At 39.2% G+C, this 23,748-nt stretch overlaps 1 protein-coding gene across 1 annotated transcript in view; it reads left to right on the plus strand.

Annotated features, from left to right (window-relative positions):
• The window catches only part of plpp4 (phospholipid phosphatase 4), a 71,729-nt gene extending 49,645 nt beyond the window's left edge, over window positions 1-22,084 (plus strand). The window contains exons 6-7 of the mRNA XM_012866120.3: window positions 12,744-12,914; window positions 20,183-22,084. Coding sequence (XP_012721574.2) covers window positions 12,744-12,914; window positions 20,183-20,391 — 380 coding nt within the window. The 3' untranslated portion in view covers window positions 20,392-22,084. The remainder of the gene's footprint in view (window positions 1-12,743; window positions 12,915-20,182) is intronic.
• The last annotated feature ends 1,664 nt before the right edge of the window (window positions 22,085-23,748 follow it).

Below are 23,748 nucleotides of genomic sequence, written 5' to 3' on the forward strand. Positions count from 1 at the left end.
ACTAAGCCTATAGCAGCATAGCTACAGAGATAGCTCAAAATAACCTAAGTCCATCTAATCATACGATTTATCAAAAAGAAAAGTTTCAAGCCTATGTGGAAAGTAGACAAGGTGTCTGCTTCACAGACTAAAACTGGGAGAACAATCAGATAAGAATTTATGTTTACATTTGGAATCATCAGGAATTATGGATTACCTAGCTGAGCATCATTTGTGTGTGTCAATGTATTCAATGTTGTCTAATAATTGTACATGTTGGAAGCATGCATATGTAGCAAAGATCACTGGCTCAAGCAATGAGCCCTGTGGTACTCTACAAGTAACTATGGAGGGTTAAGAGTAATAATCAATTACATCAGGCGTGTTCAAAGGGCCATTTGCAGCCGTGGTGGGTGCAGATGGAGACTTTTATTTTTACTTTGGCAAAATTATTAAAAACCAGTTAAAATCTTACAATTGAAAATGTTAGGAACAACATAAAGCACTCATATTTTTTACTAAACACTTTTTACATTGTCTATAATTTTTTAGTAAATAGGACCACATCTATCTTGTGGATTTTACACAAATACCAACTTCAATTCAATTACATTTTATTTATATAGCATCAATTCCCAACACATGTCACCTCAAGTCAGACTCCATCAAATCCTCCAGGTTGGTCAGAAAGTTTCCTCTCTAAGGAAACCCAGCAGGTTGCATCAAGTCTCTCCAAGCAGCATTCACTCCTCCTGAAAGAGCGTAGAGCCACAGTGGACAGTCGTCTGCATTGTTGATGGCTTTGCAGCAATCCCTCATACTGAGCATGCATGAAGCGACAGTGGAGAGGAAAACTCCCCTTTAACAGGGAGGAGAACCTCCAGCAGAACCAGAACCAGGCTCAGTGTGAACGCTCATCTGCCTCCACCCACTGGGGCTTAGAGAAGACAGAGCAGAGACACAGAAAGCACAGAAGCTCACATTGACCCAGGAGTACTTTCTATGTTAGAGGCAAACTCTACATTAATATCTGCATTGAATTATTTTATTAAAATAAGCTAAATACACTGTTTTTAAAGAAATACTGAACCAAATTTGGTTATTATATTGCCAAAAAAAAAAATAATTCAGTCAAGCCAAAAAAGATTTGCAAATGGCTAACCATATTTTAATAAGGGAAATGAGCAAATCCCTTTTTAACTTCAGTTCAAAGAAAAAAATCTGGCAAGGAGAATATTGTGATCAACTGTATGAAATGCAGCAGTGAGATTTAACAGGACAAGTATAGACACAAGTCCATTAGCTGAGGTCATAAGAATATCATTAGTGACCTTCACCAGAGCTGTTTCAGTGCTATGAGCTCTGAAGCCTTACTCTTTAAACAGGTCATCATGCTCATACACTTGAATAGCAACTGTTTTACATTAATGGCATTCTGTGTTGGTTGCTGCCTATTTTTAAATAACATGTATCACACACAGATGTCCTGAATTGTATCCCTCTCATCGCTGAAATATCTCCAAAGAAAGTCTGGGACCTGATGTAGAGATAGAGGACTCTTCTAAGTATACCTGGGTGTTCACCTGAACAATAAACTCCTTAAAGGTCAACAAAAAGTGTTTATTCCTTTATCTTTTTCAAAATAAAATCTCAAAAGGTTGTACAACATGTGGGGGAGAACGGTGACACCAACACAATCTGCCAGACATGCAACAATAGTTTTTCTCACATTGTTTTCTAAATCGGCTGCTGTCTTTCTTCAATTTTAACTTAAACATGCTGTTTTTGTCTATTAATGATTGTGCAGTCTTTTTCCCCCTTTTTGATGAGCTAATTTTCTTCTGCTACAACTTAAATTTAGATTATCTTTTTAATTCATATATTTTATTCTAATGTGTAAGTCTGGTGTATCCTGTCTATGTTTTTTTTTACCGCTGTCACACCCAAATGTGGGAAAATAAATGCATTTATTTTTAATTCCAATCTACTATATTCTACGGTATTCTATTCTAATTCTTGGATCGTTCTGCCAAACGTTCAGCAGAACTCTGGACCCTGACCTCTGGGTCACTGCCTTTAACAGAACCAAGAGTAATGACAGTAACGTTTGATCTCATCTCTATCGCTGTAGCAGCTGAAAAAATACAGTTTTCAAAAGATCTTTGGATGCTTCAGTGCTTCTCAAACATGAACCGATTGATTTCTATTTTTACTTTGAAGCCTTTTCCCTTTGTAAATATTCCCTCTATACAGTGTTTGCAGTTAAATTACATTTGCCCTTTTTCTATCTCTTTTGATAAATGAAAAGAAATCTCGAGAGAAAGAAATGTCGTCTGGTATGCTCTCTTTACGGTGACAGACTGGTGTTTACATGGAATTGTTTGTTCTGTTCGCATGCCTATTATACCTCCATAAACATGCTCATCCGCAGATAACAAAGCTTTCAGCTACAGCTTACGGTGTGAAAAGGCTCGCCTTCACTGCGCGATTTGTAATATTCAGAGAAGTTGTTACCATCAGAGTGCGAGCGTGACTGCCTTCAACTGCGTAACAGCAGCCATCAGATCAAACGTGCTGCTGCTGTGTAACAATAACACGGCCAGACATCACATCGCTTACCCTTTAATACTTTTGATTGATTGATTTTTTTTTAAAGCAGTTTTAGTCAGATTTCAAATGAAATTTTAATGCTTGTGTCTCCTCGACACACCCTCTATAGGCTTGCAAGGCTTTGAAGTGTTCACTTGGTCCCATTAGAAAGCGCAAAGAGGGACAATGTATAATAACTGACTGCAGATCTGTGTCTGGATTGCATTCGTCAATGCGACAACTTGAATAGCCTTGTTTTGCTTCTCTGCAATGAAGACACAGAGATCACATCTGCAGAACAACAGTAATCCAATTTCTTGTGGGAGAGAGCTTAAGTAACAAAGCCTGTGCCCGAATAGATGTGAAAAGGGATCGGTCTGAAACTGAAGGTTGTCTAACTGTGTGTAAAGCAGCATTTCTATGCAGCCCAGCATCACTTTAGGCAGATATGACGCCTGAGACGCTCCTGTACCGATGCCTGGCAAAATTATTCATTCTCCATGTGATTTTTTTTCCCCATTATGTCACAGTGACACCACATACTTCAATGTACTGTTTGAGATTTCATGTAATAGAGCAACAGCAAGTAGTGCTTACCTGTGAAGTGGAAGGAACGTGAAGTATCGATTGTTTCACAAAGGTGTAGAAAACTCTTTTAATACTTTGTAGAATCACCTTTTGCTGAAATAATAGCTGCAGTCTTTCAGGTCACACTAATAATGGTTTATTTTATTAATTTAAGAATGGTTTAAACAGATTTTTGTGTTACCAGTAAATATCTGAGGCTCAAAAACAGCTCCTGCTAAAGGAATCCCAGACTACAGGATTTATCAACCAACTGAAGCCATCTGAACGCATCAAACTCACGAGGGCTGGACAAGATTGACAAGTAAACCAGCCGACCTGCTTGTAGCAGTAATAGAAGATATTCTGAGAATCTGGACAGACATATCTGTTCCACCCCCCTTTAAAATGAAAGATCAATAGCTTGGTTCTACAAAATATTGTATATATCATGTTTCTGCCTCTATTTGTTTCATTTGCTTTTTGCAACAAGCATGTGCAGTTGGGTCAGTGAGTAGTTTACTCGACCTGACCGCGTTCAAATTTGGCATAAAAAATAAGACAGATTTGCTTGACTGAGACTGAGGTCCTTTAGGTCAGTTCGCCTCTCACTCTTGCAGACTCCAGTCTTCTCCTCCTTTCACACTAACAGATGTTTGGGCCAACTCCCCATCTGGACTCACCATAACTACTGCAGATGGATGCAGACTTTCCTTGACTGGGAATCTGAGGGAAGATGGAGCAAAAAAAACATCCAGTATCCCCACTGTTTTAGGATGCATTCTACAACTATCAATTTTTACACCAATTTTGAATTCAAGCCAGATTTCTGACTGGGACATTATAACTCTTAGGTGACATGACATAGACAGACTTTATTGTCATTCAACTGCATTATGTCCATTTTGATGAAATGTTGCAAAGCTCTGATTAAAAAACAGAAGACCAAAGACAGATGGGCTTTGACCTGAGCCATTAAATTGTAGCTCTGGCTGCCTGTATGTTCAGGATTACTTTCTTCCTATAAGGGGAATCCTCTGTCCAGGCTCTATCTAGACTGTTGCTGCCTCTAAATGGTTTCTGTGCAACAATGGGTTTGGTTTGGTTATGAATAAATATTAATAAGTGCCAAAAGCAACTAGTAACTTTGTAAGTGATCATCATAAAATAATAGAGGCACAACTCTAAGTATCTGTCATAGTTTTACATTTTGACCAAAAACTTTTACTTTGGTCTTATCTCACCATCACCCTTTCTTTCACACATTTGCAATGTCCCCTACTTGGCTTTTGGTAAACTTGACCTGGTCCGACTGCCTCGTACAATATTTTTATTCTTGCCACTCTTCTTTAAATGCAAGATGGGTGGATTTAACAGATTCTCCACCTAATTCGTCATTCTCTACTACTCTTCCAGTATAAAGATTTCTCTACAACTTTATCCCTGACCTGTGTGCTGTGTAACTCAGGTTTCATTAGAAAACAGCTCGATTTATGCTGAGATTAAATTAAAAACAGCTGGACTACTTTTATTTAGGTGACATTTGAAGATAATTGATTTTAAGACAAGACAATTTCAAGCCACACTTTTCTGATTGTTTTTCAAGAGGTAGCCAGACTTTAGCCAGAAACCACTTTTGAAAATCAATGCAAAACGTTCACATATCTACACAAACCTTGTTTTCTTCAAGCTGTTAAGCACGCGAGCTGTTTTCATTGCATTTTATAGTCTTCAAAGCATCTCACTTATCCCTGATTAAATTCCCTTTCCCCCACCGTGCAGCAAATAAAATGAATTGGTCGAGACATTCTCCTGTAGAGGCAAAACAAAGCAGTAAATACCAGTTCACTGAACCCATTGCACCATTATAAACAGTTCTAAAAGCAAACAGGTCCTGAAGCATTAGCTGTTATGTCCCACATCCAATTCATATTCCTCTCACCATTTCCATATGTCCATACAAAGCCTCAGCTAATAAACTCTATTAAAAGCAATCTGCTATCTTTACCATTTGCATACTCTTTATTACTTAAATTAATCCCTGACGAGATTTTTCTGAATCCACATCTTGCCTCCTTCACTGATGCACCACCATTTATATTCACTTAACCCAAGATTACAATGCTTATCATCATATTAGTTCAGTATCAAGAGAGAGTTGGGATCTGCTCTTCTGTATCTGACAGTCAGGTAACAAATGAAGCAGATATATCCCAGTGCTAATAAAGACTTCCTGTTGACTTTTCATGTGTTAATGGCAGATGCAGCCGGGCACTAAGTGGTTGTTCAATATGCAGTGTTTCTGGTGGGAGTTGGTAGAGATGTCCCACAGGTTATGAAAAGGGTCAAAGGTCATAACTGGAGGGACGGGCAGACAGAGACCAAGAGATGGAAAGCATAACAATGCCCCTTTCCTTTAGGCTCTCATTCTTCTGACTGTGGCATTAAAGGTAACAGAGTTATCACAAAGCAACACAGTAGAAAAATGTAACTAGTTTTATAATAACTTCTAAAACTATAAGCCAGTGGCGTCCTTCTCAAAGTTGTGCTGCGTAATTGGGTTGGTGTTGAGCAAAAATATACTAATCATCATAAATGTGTACCTCAACCAGAGCATGGGACAAATATGGAGAATGACAGCAGTAGGTTTCTAAGTAAAAGCACAAAGAAGAGCCCTAAACAGCTACATACGCTTTCCTTTCAGCCTTCAGAGACAGAGGAGGAAAACATGTAACAAAGGTTTCATGTTTGGGAACTAAATCCAGGATGGTTGCTTCTGAATATGGGATGCCCTTGCTACGCTGACTGTTTCTGGATTATACTATAGTCTTTGGCAAATAGTCAAGTCAAGTCTGGCTTTCAGCAGCTGACAAAGCTAAGCCATTTCTGTCAAAACTAAACCTGGAGACAGCTATTCATGCTTTTACCACCCGGCTCGACTACTGCAATGCTCTCTGCCAGGGACTCAGCCAGGCTTCTCTGAAACGCCTCCCGTTGGTCCAGAATGCAGCTGCTGGGCTTCCAACTGGAGCTGGTAAAAGAGAAATTAAATGAAATCTCAAACCTTTATCATGGATTAATGCACAGACGAATAGACTGCAACATGCAGCACCTTTTCTCGTCCTCGGTGTCTGGTGCCAAGTGAGTGGCAGATTGTGTATCAGTATATATGGATCAAAGTGGGAATTTATGGCCAAGCAACACGTGAGAACAGCTGACAGAGTTATGGTTAGAGTGGCGTGACATATACCATTTTTACAGCTACTTTACTGTAGTAAAGTTAAATCCTTACAAGTAAAACAAAACTCATTATGGGCAGTAAGACAGTAATTTCACTCCTGCTATGTTTCACATTAAAACTGGACTGCTTGCTAACGCAAAGTGTTCTTTTAAAGCAGCAGTGCGGACATATGGAAGTGCTAGAGCATGTCTGTGTGCATCAATGCAAGGCAACGTAGAGCAGGAACAGAAAATGTCAGCATGAAGATGTTGCCAGACCTTTACCATTCAGATGAAAGAAATGTCATGTCAATAAAAGAAGAGCATGATGGTTGCATACATTGACAAGTGCATTGTTGTTTAGCAGTCCAACGTGTGTGTGTCTATTTATTGTGTGTTTCAGTGTTTTTTGTTGTCGTTTGCACAAGCTTTGTTTTCCTATGACAATTTCTGCCAGAAGCAGTCATCCACTGTTGGACTCATCAAAGCATCCCATTGAAGACTGCATGGTGTTGGTCTGATTGGTCTCTAAGCTACGGCTATTTCTGCTGACTTCCTTCTCCTCACTGGAAATATCTTCATATAAATCTTACATGCAAATCCCCTCATGGACTCACTTTCTAGCAGGATAATTTTCTTACATGTTTTTTTGACTTCAGACATGGCAATAATTATAACCATCATCAGCCATAAGCCCAAATATAATTTGATAAAAGAAAGATGGAGTACTTAAATATTTATTATAATGAGTTATTAGTATTTCATTAATACTCATAAACCAGAGTTCTCTTGCATTGAATTTAACCTACAGTTTACCTTGGTTTTGTAATTTACTCTTTCATTTACATAAATGCCCACATTGTAACTAAATCTGTCAGTTTTAGCTTTACTTGAGATCTCTAAACAAATCTAAGGTCTTTAAAAAAAGATTCAGCGTACTCATCCCTCTAAATATACAGCTTTGTTTAGTTGTTTTTTCCTCAGGGGAGTTAATCCTACAGGCTTTTAAGATGCATGAAGGCGATTAATTACCAAGATGTAATGCTTTTGCAGTTCTCTGGCCTTCTGGGGACTCCTGCTGCCTCTAGACGACCATCCTGTAGTGGTTATTAGATGCACCTCATTGCGTTACCCATTGGTTTAGCTGATTAAAAAATTCTACATGTAAAACAGGTTTATGAGTTTCTTTATGTAAAGTGAGAGCAGGGTACATATTTGATGGCCCCACTCGAGCATAATGCATCTCAAGTGTTTGCCTAATCCCTGTGTTTACTTCCACTGTGCTTGTAAACAAATCGGTTGTGTGATATTTTGGGCATGAATGAGTTTGCAAGTAAGGAATATTCCACAATAATAAGCCAGCTGAAACCATTATTTTGTTGTTTCTTTCTATTGTCTCTTATATCTTAACCTTGATCCATCCATCCATCCATCCATCCATCCATCCATCCATCCATCCATCCATCCATCCATCCATCTATTCACACTTATTCATGGTCATTGGTGGGGATGGTGCATATTTCCAGTCGTTACAGGACTTATTAACTTAACTTAAGCCCGACAGGCCTGGTACTGGGCTTAGAGAGTGACACCCGTTTTTGCCTTCTCTAAAAGTAGTTCAAACACGGTCATGTTTTTTTTTCTCTAAATCCCTTGAAGTAAAGGGGGCATTAATGTTTCTAAAATAAGTGGCTTAAATTGTGTTTTCACAAATACCCTTAGTTTTATAGCACTCTAAACACAGAAGATACCATTTAAAGGTTGATGGCAGACTCTTCTGGAAAAAGGCTTCATGACAGAGATGTGTTCTTTGTCCACCCCTCATGGCTGGCATCCTTGCAAACTAGAGTTATACCATTATAACAAACTGTCTTGTGTCCAAATGTAGAAAAGGTTATAAAAGTAGAAGAACTCCATGCTTCACGCACAGATCACTTTACAAACTGCTTCAGACACAGCTGATGCATAGATGTTGTCACCAAAGGCTCTTTCATGTGCAGAAAGAGTCCTATAATGTAAATCAGCACTTTTATTTAACTTGGTCATATTATTTTATCCTTTTTATGAGGGGAAAAACACATTTGGCTCAGGTTTGGCACATTTGGCTAAACTGTGCCAAAATGACAGCTCCGTGTGGCACAGCCCACTAAAACCTTTGTGAATCAAATATGCTTCAGCTAATTCATGCTGTTATCAGGGGTGTACGAGCTAAAAAAATGTAGAAATTACACTCCTAAACAGATTTGGCCCACTTCAACGTTGCACCCAGGGTATAACAACAGTTTTCGTTCTAAATGGTTATCTCCTCCAGAGAAAAAGCGAGCCACAGGTCCTGAATATATTCAATATTATGCAATGCAGCTGTAAAGGGGATTAACCACGTATGTAACATAAAGAATAGATAATAGATAATATATGACTGTAACCTATTGTCTCACATCTCAGATAACCTTCTAGAGATCATGAAAGTGCACCCTACTGTGGAAAAACTCATAATACATACTGACGTCTTGGTGATGTTGTCAGAAGAAAGTCAGAAGTATTAAAATTGGATTACATTTCAACTTGAAAATCTTATTATATGATTTATTGTGGAGGTGAGATTTTTTTCAAGACTTCTGATGCTTAACACATTTCTGGAAAATGCATGCACTACAAGATCTGTGGTATTTATTAATAATATTATTATTTTCTGGGAGAAAAGACATCTGCTCAACAAATATCTCTCTCTATAAATAGACCAGGTGCAAAACGGTTAATTTCCAACATGTTTTTCTCTATGAACCATGCACCATCAGCTCTGTCCTGCGCAAGGTACAACAAGTGCATAAAGAGACGATAAGCCCTGTGCACCCAGCAACAGCCACAATAAAGATTTGTCAGGAAGATGATGCAGAAAGGTTATTTCAGTTGTGTATTTTTAGTATATACATGTACGTGTATTCTGCTTCTGAAACCCTATGGGCTTAACAGGCTTAGTAAAAAAATATGCAGATGGGATCTGTTGTATATTTTGGATAGTAGACACTAAAACTAGTTTAGAAGCCCTTTTCACTTTATTTGCTGTCTGTCCGTTAAAAGTGAAAATGTTCACTCTGGGATTGCGTGTCAGTTTCTCAGATAACTTAGTTCTGTCCCCACAAGGAACAAATTAAATTGTCTGAGCTTTGTTTAGAGCTACAAAGACAAATAGCGTAGGCTGCTGTGTGGTTTGAAATGTGACGGGGTCACCCAAAATTGAGATAGATGGCCGCTAAGGGATGCTCAGTCAGCGAACTTTAGACTGAGTAACAGTGAAGTGTTGTCTCTAAAAAACTATTAGACAATCTGTGTCAGTTTTGTCTAGCTTTCTCTGAACAGCAAAGAGTCTTTTCATCACAGAGCCTGATCTGATTATCCATGTCGTTTTTATTATTACTTTGCTACAGATAACCTTCTGCTGTCTCCTTTAGGGGTTTTAAACCTCAGTAGTCTCTTTAAAATAAAGCAATTTATCTGTTGATAATAAATCTGTAAACCTTTTCTTTTTTGTAAAAACAACAATGATGCAGCATATGGGACAGCATTTATTGGGAATTAAGGAGCCTATTGCTTTAGCATAAATCCTAGAGCTGAAGTCTCAATGCCCATGTGGGTTAGAACAAATGAGAAATATACAGCTAGATTTTGGTGGAAATATGTGTTATATAATTTAGATACTGCCGATGTTTTAAAAAGTGCCTTGAGATAACACATATTGTGAATTGATGGGATTTCAAGTGAACTGAATTGTATTAGATTATTCATTAGTTTGTAGTTAGTACAAGCCTTAATTTTAAAAGCAAGTTTCTTGTTCAAAGTTATATTTCACTGTTTGTGGGAATATTTATCACATCTCAAATGAGAAATGTGTATTTTAAAAGATCCCAATCCTTTTCTTTCAATGTGAGCCATGTATGTCATATTTATACCCAAACAGATTTAATTCTGAATGTCAAGGAGTTTAATTTAAATGCCTGATTTGTATACTGCTGCACAAAACGATTCATGCCATTTTATATATGTTGCCATTTGTCAACCTACGACCACAACCATAAACATATTTTATTGGGATTTCATGTAATAAACATATGCAGCACATCCAATAAAGTGAGAATTGTTTTATTTAGAAATGTAAACCGGAAAAGCCCCTGGAATCAATACTTTTACAACCACCTTCACAACAATTTAAGCTGCTGCTAATAATAAGAATGTTTGTTTGTTATAGCAATGAAATTTGTCCTCTGGATTTAACCCATCGCTTAGGGAGCAGCAGGCTGCCACTGGGCGACGTCTAGAGAGTCTGCTGAGGTTAAGGGGCTTCATTATGGGCTCTAGTCTGGGGAACTTGCTGCCTTCCCATGATGCAAGTGCCCTGCTCTAACTACTCGGTCACTACTCTAAAAATTAACTTTCCCATACCAGGAGTCAAACCCAGACCCTCTGGGTTAAATCCTAACCACTAGACCACCAGGAATACACCGTGGACAAACTATTAGCAGTGTTTCTCTACCAGCTTTGCACCTATTGAGACTGAAACTGTTGTCTGTTCTTTACAAAAGAAGCACATTTTAGTTACATTGGATGGAAAGCATCTGTGAACAAAATATTCCAAGTTCTGCTACAGGTTCTCAAGGTCTGGACTCCTACTGGACCATAAACACCCTTTGACATTTACAGTATGATGCTGCTACGCTTGTGCACTGTGGGGAGGTTGAGTACGGAATGCTAGCATTTTGAATCTAAGCTAAAACTTAACTTTATTTATTTAGAACTTTAAAATACAACACAGTTTGCCAAAGTGCTTTACAAGCCCAGAAAAGCTAATAACCCAAAATATAGTATAATCAAAACAATAAAAGCAAAAACACAATAGAACAAGTAAGTGCAGAGGCATAAAACAACCTAGAAAGCCAATGCATATTTTCCTGTTTATTGGCGTAAAAATCTGATATCTGCATGATATAGTAGGTTATTACTTGTTTTCTGACAACTAACCCCAATAGGAGTGGGTCAAGGAAGAAGAGGAGGTTAAGAATAGACCCTCAAAACTTCTTGTTAGATGAGACCTGAGCCAATCTAGAGCAATGCCCCAGGTCTTTATATCGAAAAGGAGGTTAAAAGGTAAAATTTTGGTCTCATCTGACCAAACACCTTCTTCAAAATGTTTCCTGTGTTCCCTACTTGGCTTATGGCAAGCTCTGAACGGGTTCTATTTAGCTTTTTCCATATATTTGCTGGAGATTAAATTACAAATAAAACGTATTTACTAATTAACTACTCAAGGTAACTGGATGGATTTAGCTGTATCACAATAAAAGGCATAAATAGCAATGAACGGCACACTTTTCATTGCATCAATGAAAAAAAATTCTCAAAGCTTTCTCCTTTCCCTTTTATTTCAGGGTTATTTCGTACTTTCTTTTTGTTTAAAATCCCAATAAATAAAATTCAAGCTTGTGATTGTAATATGACAATCTATAAAGTTCAACGGGTTCAGATATGCTTGCCTGCCACCTCAGGTTTAAGTTTGCATGCTGTTAAACTCGACATCCAATGTCTTAGAGTCAAACCACACTGTTTAGATCAGCAAATGTTCCACCTCAGCTTACCTAACTGAAATCTGCTATCCAAATGAGCTGTCCCAATTACAATCTAAACACTGTGTGGTGTTGAGACGTTTGGATAGATCGCCAAAGAGGAGTTCTGACTGATGCAACAATCACCACCTGACAACCAAAGAGTCCTTGAGACAGCCTTACTTTGTTTCCCTCATCTCTCTCTCTACTGAGCGCACAGTCCTGTCATCTGGTTTTGGCCGGCTTGTTAGTTGAGTGAAAAATGTTCAGGCTGCTTGGTCTGCTGTGGCAGCAAACAGCTTCACCACTGTTCAACCTTTAACTCCTGCAATTAGACCGCTGCTGTTCCCCTTATACTGTCCAACAGATGACGCTAAATAGGGAGGCCTGCAGTCCATTCACATTCATTTAGCAGAGGGCTGGATGCCAGGCACAGTGGATTATTGCTTAAATATTCTCAAATTGTTACACATGGCACAATAGAAACTGGTCTTTTAGATAATTTTGTGATTTGGTGCGCACACTGATTTCACCTGCTGTAACACTGATTTAAGACCAAAGCTCTTGTATGAATGATTGCTTCTCTCCTGCTGCTAGATTACCGTCAGGTTAAAACACCCACCCCAATTACTATTTTTAACGTTGTTTTGTATTTTTACCCACAAACATATGATTTTTCATCATTAAGCCTCGTAGACTTGGTCATATTTTTCTAACTTTGTTGGAACAAACATGTTGATATACCTAGTTCTACATCTCTCTGTCTCTCTCTCTCTGTCTCTCTCTGCCTTCTAGTTGCTTTCTCCGGACTTGGTTTCACCTCCTTCTACTTGGCAGGAAAGCTGCAGTGTTTCACAGATGGTGGGCGCGGTCGCAGCTGGCGTCTCTGTGCCATGGTCCTACCGCTGTACAGCGCCATGATGATCGCACTGTCTAGGACGTGTGACTACAAGCACCACTGGCAAGGTCTGACCAATAAAATCAACTCTAGTTTAACTTTGCTGATTGGAATGTCTGTTTAAAATTTGTAGTTACCTCCCAGTAAGCTGGAATGTATTTGAAAATAAATTAAATTTAAGATGTGAAAGTCATATATAGATTTGTTACACGGAGGGTGATACCTTACATTTAAAGTGTTATTTTCTTTGAGTATCTATGCCTAACAACAAATGAAAATAAATGTTAAGTCACTAGAAAAAACAGAATCCAGCCGTTCATTAGATGGGGGGTTACTGGGAGGCAGGGTACATCCTGGACAGGTCCCCAGTCCATCACTGGATAACACAGGACAAACGTCCATGCTCGTACACACTCACACCTCTAAAGAGACCAATCAACCTAACAGTCGTATTTTTGGACTGTGGTAAGAAGCCGAAGAACCCAAAGAGAACCCATGAATGCGCAGGAATAACATGCATACGCCCTGCAAAAATACCTCAGACCGGGGTTCACACCCAGGAGCTTCTTGCTGCAAGGCAACAGAGCTGACAACTGTGCAGTCAAAACATAGAAATGTAACAAAAAACTGGATTTCAAATACTTAAATGTAAATTACTCTTATGGCTGTTGTATCTTTCACAATCATGTGGACTTGACAGCTGTCCAGTAGACGGACTTTGTCACCCTCTCCAAGAAGGCTAATGTTACGTCTTTGAAGTATGGACAGGACTCAAGGTGTGTTTTCTAAGGTTTATTATCTGAAAAATATCCACAGATGCGATACGTCAGTCCACCAGTTTGTCTTCTTCGTGGCATTCACATTAACTTGAACGGGTTAACTCCCCCATGTGAATGCGCTCAGTTTTAAGTATCTCCCTCTGTTATTACACTTACTCTAAATGTGATGTACAGCATTAATGTTGTTTTTTTAAACAATACAATAAAGTAAAGTAGTGAACATGAAATGAAATAATAACAAATTGAATGAAAGTATCAATATTGTAAATAAAATAAACGGGGTGGCCTCTTTTTTCCAGATTAAACACTAAAATAGTTATGAACTTGACTTGCTTTCTCACAGTGAGCCCAAAAATGTCATTGCAGAGTAATTAGCTGCCAACCGAGTGCTGAAAGCGAGCATGACGACGGGATGTTTGGGGCATAGAAAAAGTGTGGCTAAAAAAATGCATAAGGAACAGGGATAGTGACAGTTCTTAAAAAGACCATGAAGCAAAGCCCAGGATACTGGCGTCAACTGTTACACTCCTCGTGTTGAGCCACTGGAGAACTTGGACTAATGAGAAGAAAAACTGCAGTGTTGCACTGTGGTTGGAAGATTTCTATTCAGGTTAAAGCTAAATAAAATGTTCCTTTGGAAACCAAGGACTCAGAGTCTGGCACAAGAGTGGAGAGGCAGAGAATCCAAGGTGCTTTTGTTCCAGTGGGAAGTTTTCACTGTCACTGATGATTTGGAGAGTCATGCCATCTGCTGGTGTTGGTCCACTGGGTTTTATCAAGTCCACAATCACCGCAGTCACGTACCGGCAAACTTTAGAGCACCTCATGCTTCTTTCTGCTGACAGGCTTTACCGAGATGCCAATTTCATTTTTTCTCCGGGACTCGCTATAGCAAATCTATTGGCTATTGTCGTGCAGAAGATGAAAGACAGCGGCGCCAACAATGCAGACGAGCTGAAGGCCGTTTTTAAAGCAATCTGGGCTTCCTGAACACCTCAGCAGAGCCACAGGCTGAACAGCCTTATGCCACATTGATGCAGCAATTCATGTAAATGAAGCTTTGACCGAGTACTGAGGGCGTGGACTGCACAGTGCATGGAGAGGGTTTTCATTCCACTTTAAAAAACTTTTTTATTGCTCTTGTTTAATACTTAAATTGTCTGAGAAACTGAATGTTGGATTTTCTTTAGCTCTAACACATATTATCAGAATTAACAGAAATAAATGTATTCAGTAGCTGTTCTCTCCTTTCCCTCTTTTTTCGTTATGAATCTTTTTAATATAGGAGTTTTGCTTTTTGAATTAAATTACTGAACTATGTAAGCCTTTCAGTTATAATCTGCTGTATTTAGATGCACCACCTGTGCATGTAATTTCTGCAGAGAGATTTAATAATTATTACCTCCAGATCAATGCGTATTTACTTTACTTTACAGCTATTTAACAGTTTATTCTTCACAAAACTGCGTAATTCAGCAAAAATAATAATACAATAGTATATATATATATATATATATATATATATATATATATATATATATATATATATATATATATATATAAATATAAGTATATATATATATATAGAAATATATAGAAATATAAGTATATATATATATATATATATATATATATATATATATATATATTTTTTTTTTTTTTTTTTTTTTTTTTTTTTTTTTTTTTCTGGAAAGATAAGAGAATGAACGACCTGAGGGGGAGTGGGAGAGAAAATTGCATATAAGTGTGTGGGTTTGAGATAGCAAAAGAAATAACGTGATGACAGCTCCATCACACGGTGTTAATTAGTTTGAGGAAGCCATATGCTCCTGGCTGAAAACGCAACAGCTCTTTTTACAACCTGGCTTCATTTATATCCAAAACAACACACTTGCAGCTCTTAAAAGCAAGCCCATCATTTCCCAAATCCTCTCTGGGTCTACGTTTCTCTCCTGCCCGTCCTCCGCAGGCTGTAAGTAAGCTTCCATAGAGCAGTCCATTAAATTTGAGGGTCCCCAATCTGCTGCCAGTGTAAACACAAGCTGGGAGCTCCCATTAGAGCAGATGCTACACTGTGCTGGATGAATATTAATACTCTTACCACCACTAAACTAATCTATTAAATCAAGTCACAGTCCAGTAAATCCAGTTGACAGGAACTCGCAGAACATCCAGACCACCAGCTCATCCTCTGTCAGATGGAGCTTGGTGCAGTTTTACTTTTCATTCAACTTAAGTTTTAATACAGTTTAGTTATTAGGTGGGAATCAACATCAGGGGCTTAGTGCAATTTTGATCTATTTTCAACTATATGTGCTGTAAATTCATTACAGTAGTGCTGCATTTTATGATGCATTCTAGCCTAAAATGGGGTCGGCTGTAATACAAGTCTATTCAGCGTCTGACAAAGTACCAGAGATACCCCGTCCCAAGGTGAGTGAGCCCGGCTGAACGATTCATTGCTCTGCCGTTCATGTTACTTTCATCAAGCTCTAAACTCGGCAGACATGATGAATGCTCCCCGAAACAGTGCAGCCCATACAGTGATGCATAATTAACCAAGCCCTATTCCACGGGAGCAGGTGTTATTTATCAACTGACACATGCAGGGGGAAAACGGAATTCCTTCAAACAAGCACCACTTAAGTTAGTGCTAAGTTTTAGTACCGCCATACTGTCAGAGATTTTAAAACAACATCGAAACAAATAAATAATTTTTTCACTTACTTAAAAATTGAGATGAGGATGAGGTGATATTTTGGGTTGGGAAAGTTGGAGGTTTCATTGTCTTAAAAATCCAATGTTGCTGCCTTGCATGTAAGACCAAGGCAGTGGCATCTGGTCAACGATTCAAGGCATTGGTCCTTTTTTAACCTGGTCTTTTCAGGTGTATTGGTGACTTATGCTTTGTTTTTAATCAATTTGTTACTAAAGAAAGCCCTTTATCTACATTTATAATAACAACAAAAGTGTGACACTACGCATGTGCAGCAGCTGTTAGCATCTCCTAGCCAAGTGTGGAAACAGTGAAGAAAGGTTCAAGATCGATTGCAATAAAAAGGCAAAACAATATATATGATTTGAAGAGGGAAAAGACTGGAATAGCGCTGGGAATACAGTATGAACGTTGGTGTTCACTGAAGCAGAAGCTCAAGCTGCCGTGGCTCAGATAAGACCGTAGAGTTAATTGATGTGAGTAAATGTCCTTAATAATACTGTGATAATAGTAATAGCGATGCTCTTCTTAGCCTCTGCAGTCTTAAGGACAAACAACATTATGAATAGATAGATTGATTGGTTGGTTTCTATATTGATGCTGTGTCCCTGTTTCTGTTTATGAACAGGAATTTCTTTCTCTATAATGTTCTGATATGAGGCTATTAGAGTTGCTGTTGATCGGTTTATTTAAATAATAATGATTGGTCTTCGATCACGCCGAGCTGCTGCTTTACCGTGAGGCTTTGCAGAGGGTCAGGTTCGGTCCGACATTATTTACTAGTCATTTTGTAGTCGCCATCTGGCTTTCTGCTAGTTCTACGGTACTGTAGGTGGCGCCACGCCTGTTTATATGCTGAGGTTCTATTTAGGCTCAAAAAGGACAATAAAAACAGTATCAGGATGGACGATTGGTGCATGTAAGGGATAATTCGTAATGATGGACAATGCGGAGGTGTCAACTGTCTGACATGAAGCAGGTGATGGTTGCTTCTGCGAACTCCATCGATATTTCATAATGGACAACTTGAAGGGCATTATCTTGTTTCTACCATGGTCACCTACAGAAAAAACTAAATAAATCAATTATTAATACTGTAATGTTTTTGTTGCTGTTAAAATCGTCAATTTTTCAGGTAACCTGCATCAATTGTCTAACCGTTACCGGCTAACATTTGAGCCAGCACAATAATTTAGAGAAATCAGGCTATTTGACAAGAACTCTTTTTAATAGGTGTCTTTAATGGATACCCTGCAGTCAATCAGAATTGAACATTCACCCAGACCATAGTATAAATAATCTTATTTTATAACAATTTAAATGTGTCTTGGTCTTTTTTTTAATAATCATATAACATGGCTATGTATCATTAAAGAGTTGTAGATGGTGATGCTTATACAAGGGAAAGATCTCCTGTAGAGGTCAGTGTTACAGCAAACCCAAAGAAGCCACTGACAGAAGTTGTTAAGGGTCTTGATGCTTTTTCAAGTGTTTATTGATTTTAGAGGAAACTTTTCCCTAATCATCCCCAAAAGGTTCTAGTGCTGTCCCCAGAAAAGAACCTGGCATTGTCGAACATACAGATTTGACCTACAATCTTGACATTACGTGAATCATGGGAAAAACAAAATGAAAAAAAGATGGTCTGTCCTTCAGTTGATACCATGGTAGAAAAACAATCAAATATATTTATTTAAACTTCTGGCAATTTGTATCTGACATTGTTTGAAGGTAAAAATATAAAGAAATACATTCATCAGCCGCTGAAATGGATTCACCTTTTGCTCGTTCCTGGTCACTGCCCCTTCAGAATTTAATTTAGTTCTTTGTGGGGTAGATTCAACAAGGTCTCAAACTTTTTTTGAGATTGTGGATCCTTATCTGAACTGATGGTCTCATACGTTTGCTACAAAGTAGTTGGCCTCATTTCTATAATGTGACTCTCCTGCTGTAGCACATGGAGAAAGTGATCTATTGGGTTGAGATCCTGTGTGAAACCCCTTTCATGCTCATGATTCCAGTTTGAGATGATTTAGGCTTTGTGACATAGTGAAATATCCTGCTGGAAGTAGTCATTACAAGATTGGTACACTGAGGTCAGACATAGGCATGGCAAATATAGGCTTTGGTGTTTAAACATTGTACAGTTGTTACTAAATGGTCTAAAGGTTGCCAAGACACCATTACACCATCAGCAGCCTGTACTGCTGATACAAGGCAGGATGGATCCATGCTTTTATGTTGTTCACTTTTCATCAGAATCTTAATTCTGTAAGAGTCATTAACCCAGGTAACATACACTATGATGTGACCAGGTGACTCTGAACCCATCGATGCACTGAACGGATGCTTAGAACAAATCAATGCATGGATGTGCCAAAACTTTCTCCAGCTGAACAGAAACAAAACTGAAGTTATTATATTTGGACCTAAGCAGAATCCAACTAGGCTCAGCATGGAGCCTCAGTTATTACAGCAACAAACTAGTGATCAGGCCCAAAATCTGAATGTAGTGATGGACTCAGACCTGAACCTTCAAGGACACATGCAGACTGTCACAAAGTCAGCCTTCAACCACCTGAAGAACATCTCCAGGATTAAAGGACTGATGTTCCAGTGTGATCTAGAGAAACCCGTCCATGTGTTTATCTTTAGACGCGTTGATTACTGCAATGATGTCTTCAAATAATAATTAAAAAAAAATAGTCAACTGCAGCTAATGCGAAATGCTGCTGCTCATTTTCTCACTAAAATCAGGAAGATAGAGCACATCACCCCAGTTCTAAAATCCTTACACTGCCTCCTTGTAGCTCAGAGAATAGACTTTAAAAAATGTATGTTGGTTTATAAATCACTGAATGAATTAGCACCACAATACATTAAAGACCTGTTGTTGCTGAATCAACCCTCCAGACCACTTCTGTCTTCTGGTTCTGGTCTTCTCTGTAACCAGAACCAGAACCAAACATGGAGAAGCAGCATTTAGTTCCTATTCTCCACAAGTCTGGAACAAACTTCCAGAAAACTAAGCAAATTAGCCGAAACACGGAGTTCCTTTAAATATAGACTGAAAAACTCACCTGTTGTTGCTTTCAGCCATAATAACAGGAACACTGACAAACATATCTGATGTGTATTGATGTTTTCACCTGATGCTATTTAATGTTTGTTACTGCTCTCACAACCAGTGATTGTTTCAATGTGTTTATGATGTTTTTATGTCTTGCTCAGGGACCCAGAGTGGCAGTCTGTGGGAATTTAACCGATAACCACTAGGCCACCACTCTTCTGTAAACAAATGAGATGGCTGTGCTTGGACATTTCCAAATGACACATTATAGTTTCCCAATGTGTTTCTGCCATGTAAGATGGTTGCTTTGCCCTTGGTGTAACAAATTTACCCAATAATGTGGCTGGTCATTGAACATGATTAGCTTGTAATTTCAACACTTTTTAGCCTGATAAGACAGCAAAGCAATTAAAAATCCAAATGTTATTCAGGCCCAAACATAGTTAGAAGAGGTTAATTTGATTCCCAGACGGAACTAAACAGAAAGCAGCATAAATAGCCTCCAGCAGTCGTTCCTGATGAAAAGTTGTCTGTCTTTGTTCTAAGTGGAAGCTCTCAAAATTATCTACACTGTATTGTTGCTGTTTTCTGAGAAGTTTCTGGTGAGGCAATGATCAGTGTGCTTCGACAAAACCTTTGTCCTGTAAGTGTTCATCACACTTATATTACTTACCTCACAAGTAAGCACTACCTATTACCAGAGGACCCCCAGAGGTACTTGAACCACGGTTTGACAACCATGACCTTACATGTGCTTGTGTGACTTTGCAGATGCGTTTGTCGGAGGAGTAATCGGGTTGCTGTTTGCTTACATCAGCTACCGCCAGCACTACCCGCCCTTCCTGCACATGGACTGCCACCTGCCTTACGCCAGCCTGGCTGCTGCCAGCAAAGCCCCCCCGCCTCCCCAGGACGACCTGCAGCCAGTTGACAACGCCACCACCCTGCCTATGGAGGGCTTGACCGAGGGGCCAGTATGACTAATGGCCCCCACCGAGACGACCTCCTCCACTCCCATGAAGTCGCCAAGCCCGTCTCCCGCTTCCTAGAGAATGACTGGCTCTTATACATTCCAGTGGACAAAAAAAAAAACAAAAAAAAAAAACACTTCAACCATTTCCAAACATCAATAATCTTTCTCAGTGACATCTACATTCTTTTTTATCTGGTTTTTGCTCAGCTGCCGTTAAAGTTTATATTTAGATGTAAGAGAGGAAAGTCAGGATGTGGAACGTCTCCTCTGAGGAAGCAGAGAGAAAAACATGCCGGAAAAACCTGGGGATCTGTCATATTTGTGGCTGTGAGGGATGAGAAAGATGCTTCCAATTTCTGCAGACACTTTTGCTTAATGAGGGGCGTGGTTTTCATTTCATGCTGCACTAGATTCAGTTTTATCATGGTGTGTTAAAGTTTGATGCAACCTATAAGTAAGAAACTCTAAATTCCAATTAAACCACAAACAAACTGGCCTAACTCCTGTCAGAAAACACATGACAGTAACAGGAAAACAGTTTTGTCTTGAACGCAAGGCTAACTTACTGTGTGTTTAATCATTTTTGGTTACCCATAGCAACATAATGATAAACATAGAACTGATACAGCCGCGGAGAGACAGGCGTACGCGTCAAAATAAAGTTCAATATCCCATTACGTCCCGCTCGCCAGGGCTCACATAACCTGCATATGTCTGCTCCCTTCATAGTTTCTCCTCTCGTTCCAAAACCGAATCTTGTTTTTCATGCAAGCAGCTTTCCACACATGTTCGCAGAGGTTCCACAGGGACATGGACCCTCAATGAGTGCAACCAGTTATGAGCAAGTGGGAGTGGGCATGCAGAAGTGTGCCGTGATACGCACACACTCCAATCTGGTCCTGCATTAATCCTCATTAAGTGAGGTCAGCCGTGGCTTCTTATGAGGATATTAGGACCATACAAGACAGCTCCCAGAGATTTGCAAATGGCTTTTAGCTTGATGCCCCCCCCCCCCTCCAACCCCACCCCCCAAATAGACAATCCAGCCTTAAGCACAAGCCGGATGACATCCTGCGACTTTGATTTTGACGTATCATTTATCCATTAAAGCTCCATTATTTGCTAACACACGGATGACACCAAAGATGTAAAGCTATTTTCCGGCTTAGGAAATAGGTTTTATCAACAGATATGGTATCTAACAAGATTACTGCCCCCTCCCCGACGCTTCCACGTTATCTACAAACCTATCTGTCGCCTCCTGCGGCTTGTTAGAAATGATGGATCACTTTGTTGCCTTGGTTACTCGCTGTTTTTTTTTTTTTTTTTTTTTTTTTTGCCATTGCAACATTGATGGGAAGGTGCAATCTTAGGTCACCTCTAACCCAGCCTGAGGCAGTGTGGCCCAGAAGACACCCCAGACAACCATGCCGTGTTTACACGCCATCCATCATCATCTTTGCATAATTTCCTGTTCAACGCGCTGAAACCTCATGATGTTTATATTAATTTCTGTGGAGGAAAGTGAAGGCGTCTCATCCATTACCGGCATAGCAATGTAGAAATTTGGAAAACATTTTGCTTTTAGTTAAGTAAATTTGCATCTGACAAAAAAAACCCTCTATTTGCACATTACAAACATCCGTGTTGTTATTTATGCTGAACAGATGTGTATAGATATATTGAAAAATCCTCGAAAAGATTGCTTCTTTTTCAAAGTCGGTTTATGAAATGCATTGCAAACTCACATAGATTAATAGCAGTCATAATTTTTATTATTATATAAGTATTAATTTCTAATATTTTTACAAATATAAATATGACTTTCCCAATCATACATTTACATTAGTCCCACAGACAGCAACTGACATCCCCCGTGGAGAGTAAGCAGCAGGTAAGCTATTCAGAGAATTGTCTCCAAGTGTATAGATGAAAAGTTGGAGGAAAAAGGTGCTGTAGGAAAATGGACACGCGCATTAAAGGTAATCAAAATATTGGGATGATTGTGTGATCATCCCAATAGTTGGGGCGGGGGGTATCACAAGTCATGGCCTGTAGACGTGGGTTATATCAGTCACATTCCTTGTGTTAAGGCACTTCTTAATGACGTCAGAAATGTCCTAGAAACACTCCAAGACATAAATGTAGAGCTTGGAGGAAGAGTAGGGCGTGCACTCATTGCTTGGAGTGAAGTTTCCACAGTCAGTGATGATTTGGGGAGTAATATCATCTGCTGGTGTTGATCCACAGGGCTTTATCAAGCCCAAAGTCTGAGCAGCAGTCTATATAGACATTTTAGGGCACGTCATGCTTACCTCTAAGTTTTATTTCCTTTTCCAGCACAATCCAACTCCTGTCAACACTGGTTAAACTTCTAATATCTGCTTTGCTGACTCTAGTGTCACTTGGATCCCTTGTTTGGCCGGCAAACTAGCCTGACCTTTCCCCGTAGCAAAGCAAAGACAATGATATAGATGAGCTGAAGGCCACTATTAAAGCAACCTGGGCTTCCAAAACACCTTAGTGGAGCCCCAGGGAGGTTACTGCCATGCCAGACTGGAGAAATTCATGCAAAAGGAGCCCCAACCAATTATTGACGATGTAGTCCCACAGAGAGGAAATATGTCTCTGCGTTTAACCCATCCCTTAGGTAGGGGTATGCTGCCAGCACTGAATGGAGCAGGGGGAGCAGGTTGTAGTTAAGGGTCTTGCTCAGGGACCCAGAGTGACAGGTTGAGTTTCAAACTGGCAACCTTTGAGCCTTCCCCAAGACACCCAGCTCCCAAATCACTAGGCCAACGCTGCATGTACTGGGAGTGAATAAACTGGAAGGTATGGGGACATAGCCTTCATTAGGCCCAGGTTTCTGTGTTAAAAATACTTTAACAATTTTTTGTTGCACTACCTTAAAAAAAAAAAAAAACATAATTTTGTGTTTTCATTAGTTGCTGGCCATGATAAAAGATAACTGAAACAGATGACAACGAATCTACGAGTTTCTCTGAATTGACTTGCTGAAAGCAATCTGCCTTTCAATGATTTTTGAATTTTTTAAGAAGCCTCTGTATTTATCTGTCATAAGGAGAGAGGAAAACCATAAATAACTCAGACTTAAGGTTTGTCTCCAGGCTGCTGCCGTTCTTTTCCCCTTTTCTACCTCTCTGCATGCTGAGGCTCTCTCTGTAGCTGAAGTGGCCTCCTGCCGTCTACATGCAGAAAAACATCTGCAGGTATAATCCAAAACTTTTCTTTTTCTCTTAGTTTTAGAAGTTAAAGCTTCAGCCCTCAGCTTTTAGAGCCCGTTCACAGTTTTTTTAAACTGATAAGGACAGACACACAAAGCGTTAATGCATTCTCACAAAGT

This window comes from Fundulus heteroclitus, chromosome 22 (assembly GCF_011125445.2).
Source record: "Fundulus heteroclitus isolate FHET01 chromosome 22, MU-UCD_Fhet_4.1, whole genome shotgun sequence".
In the NCBI taxonomy this organism is placed as follows: Eukaryota; Metazoa; Chordata; class Actinopteri; order Cyprinodontiformes; family Fundulidae; genus Fundulus; species Fundulus heteroclitus.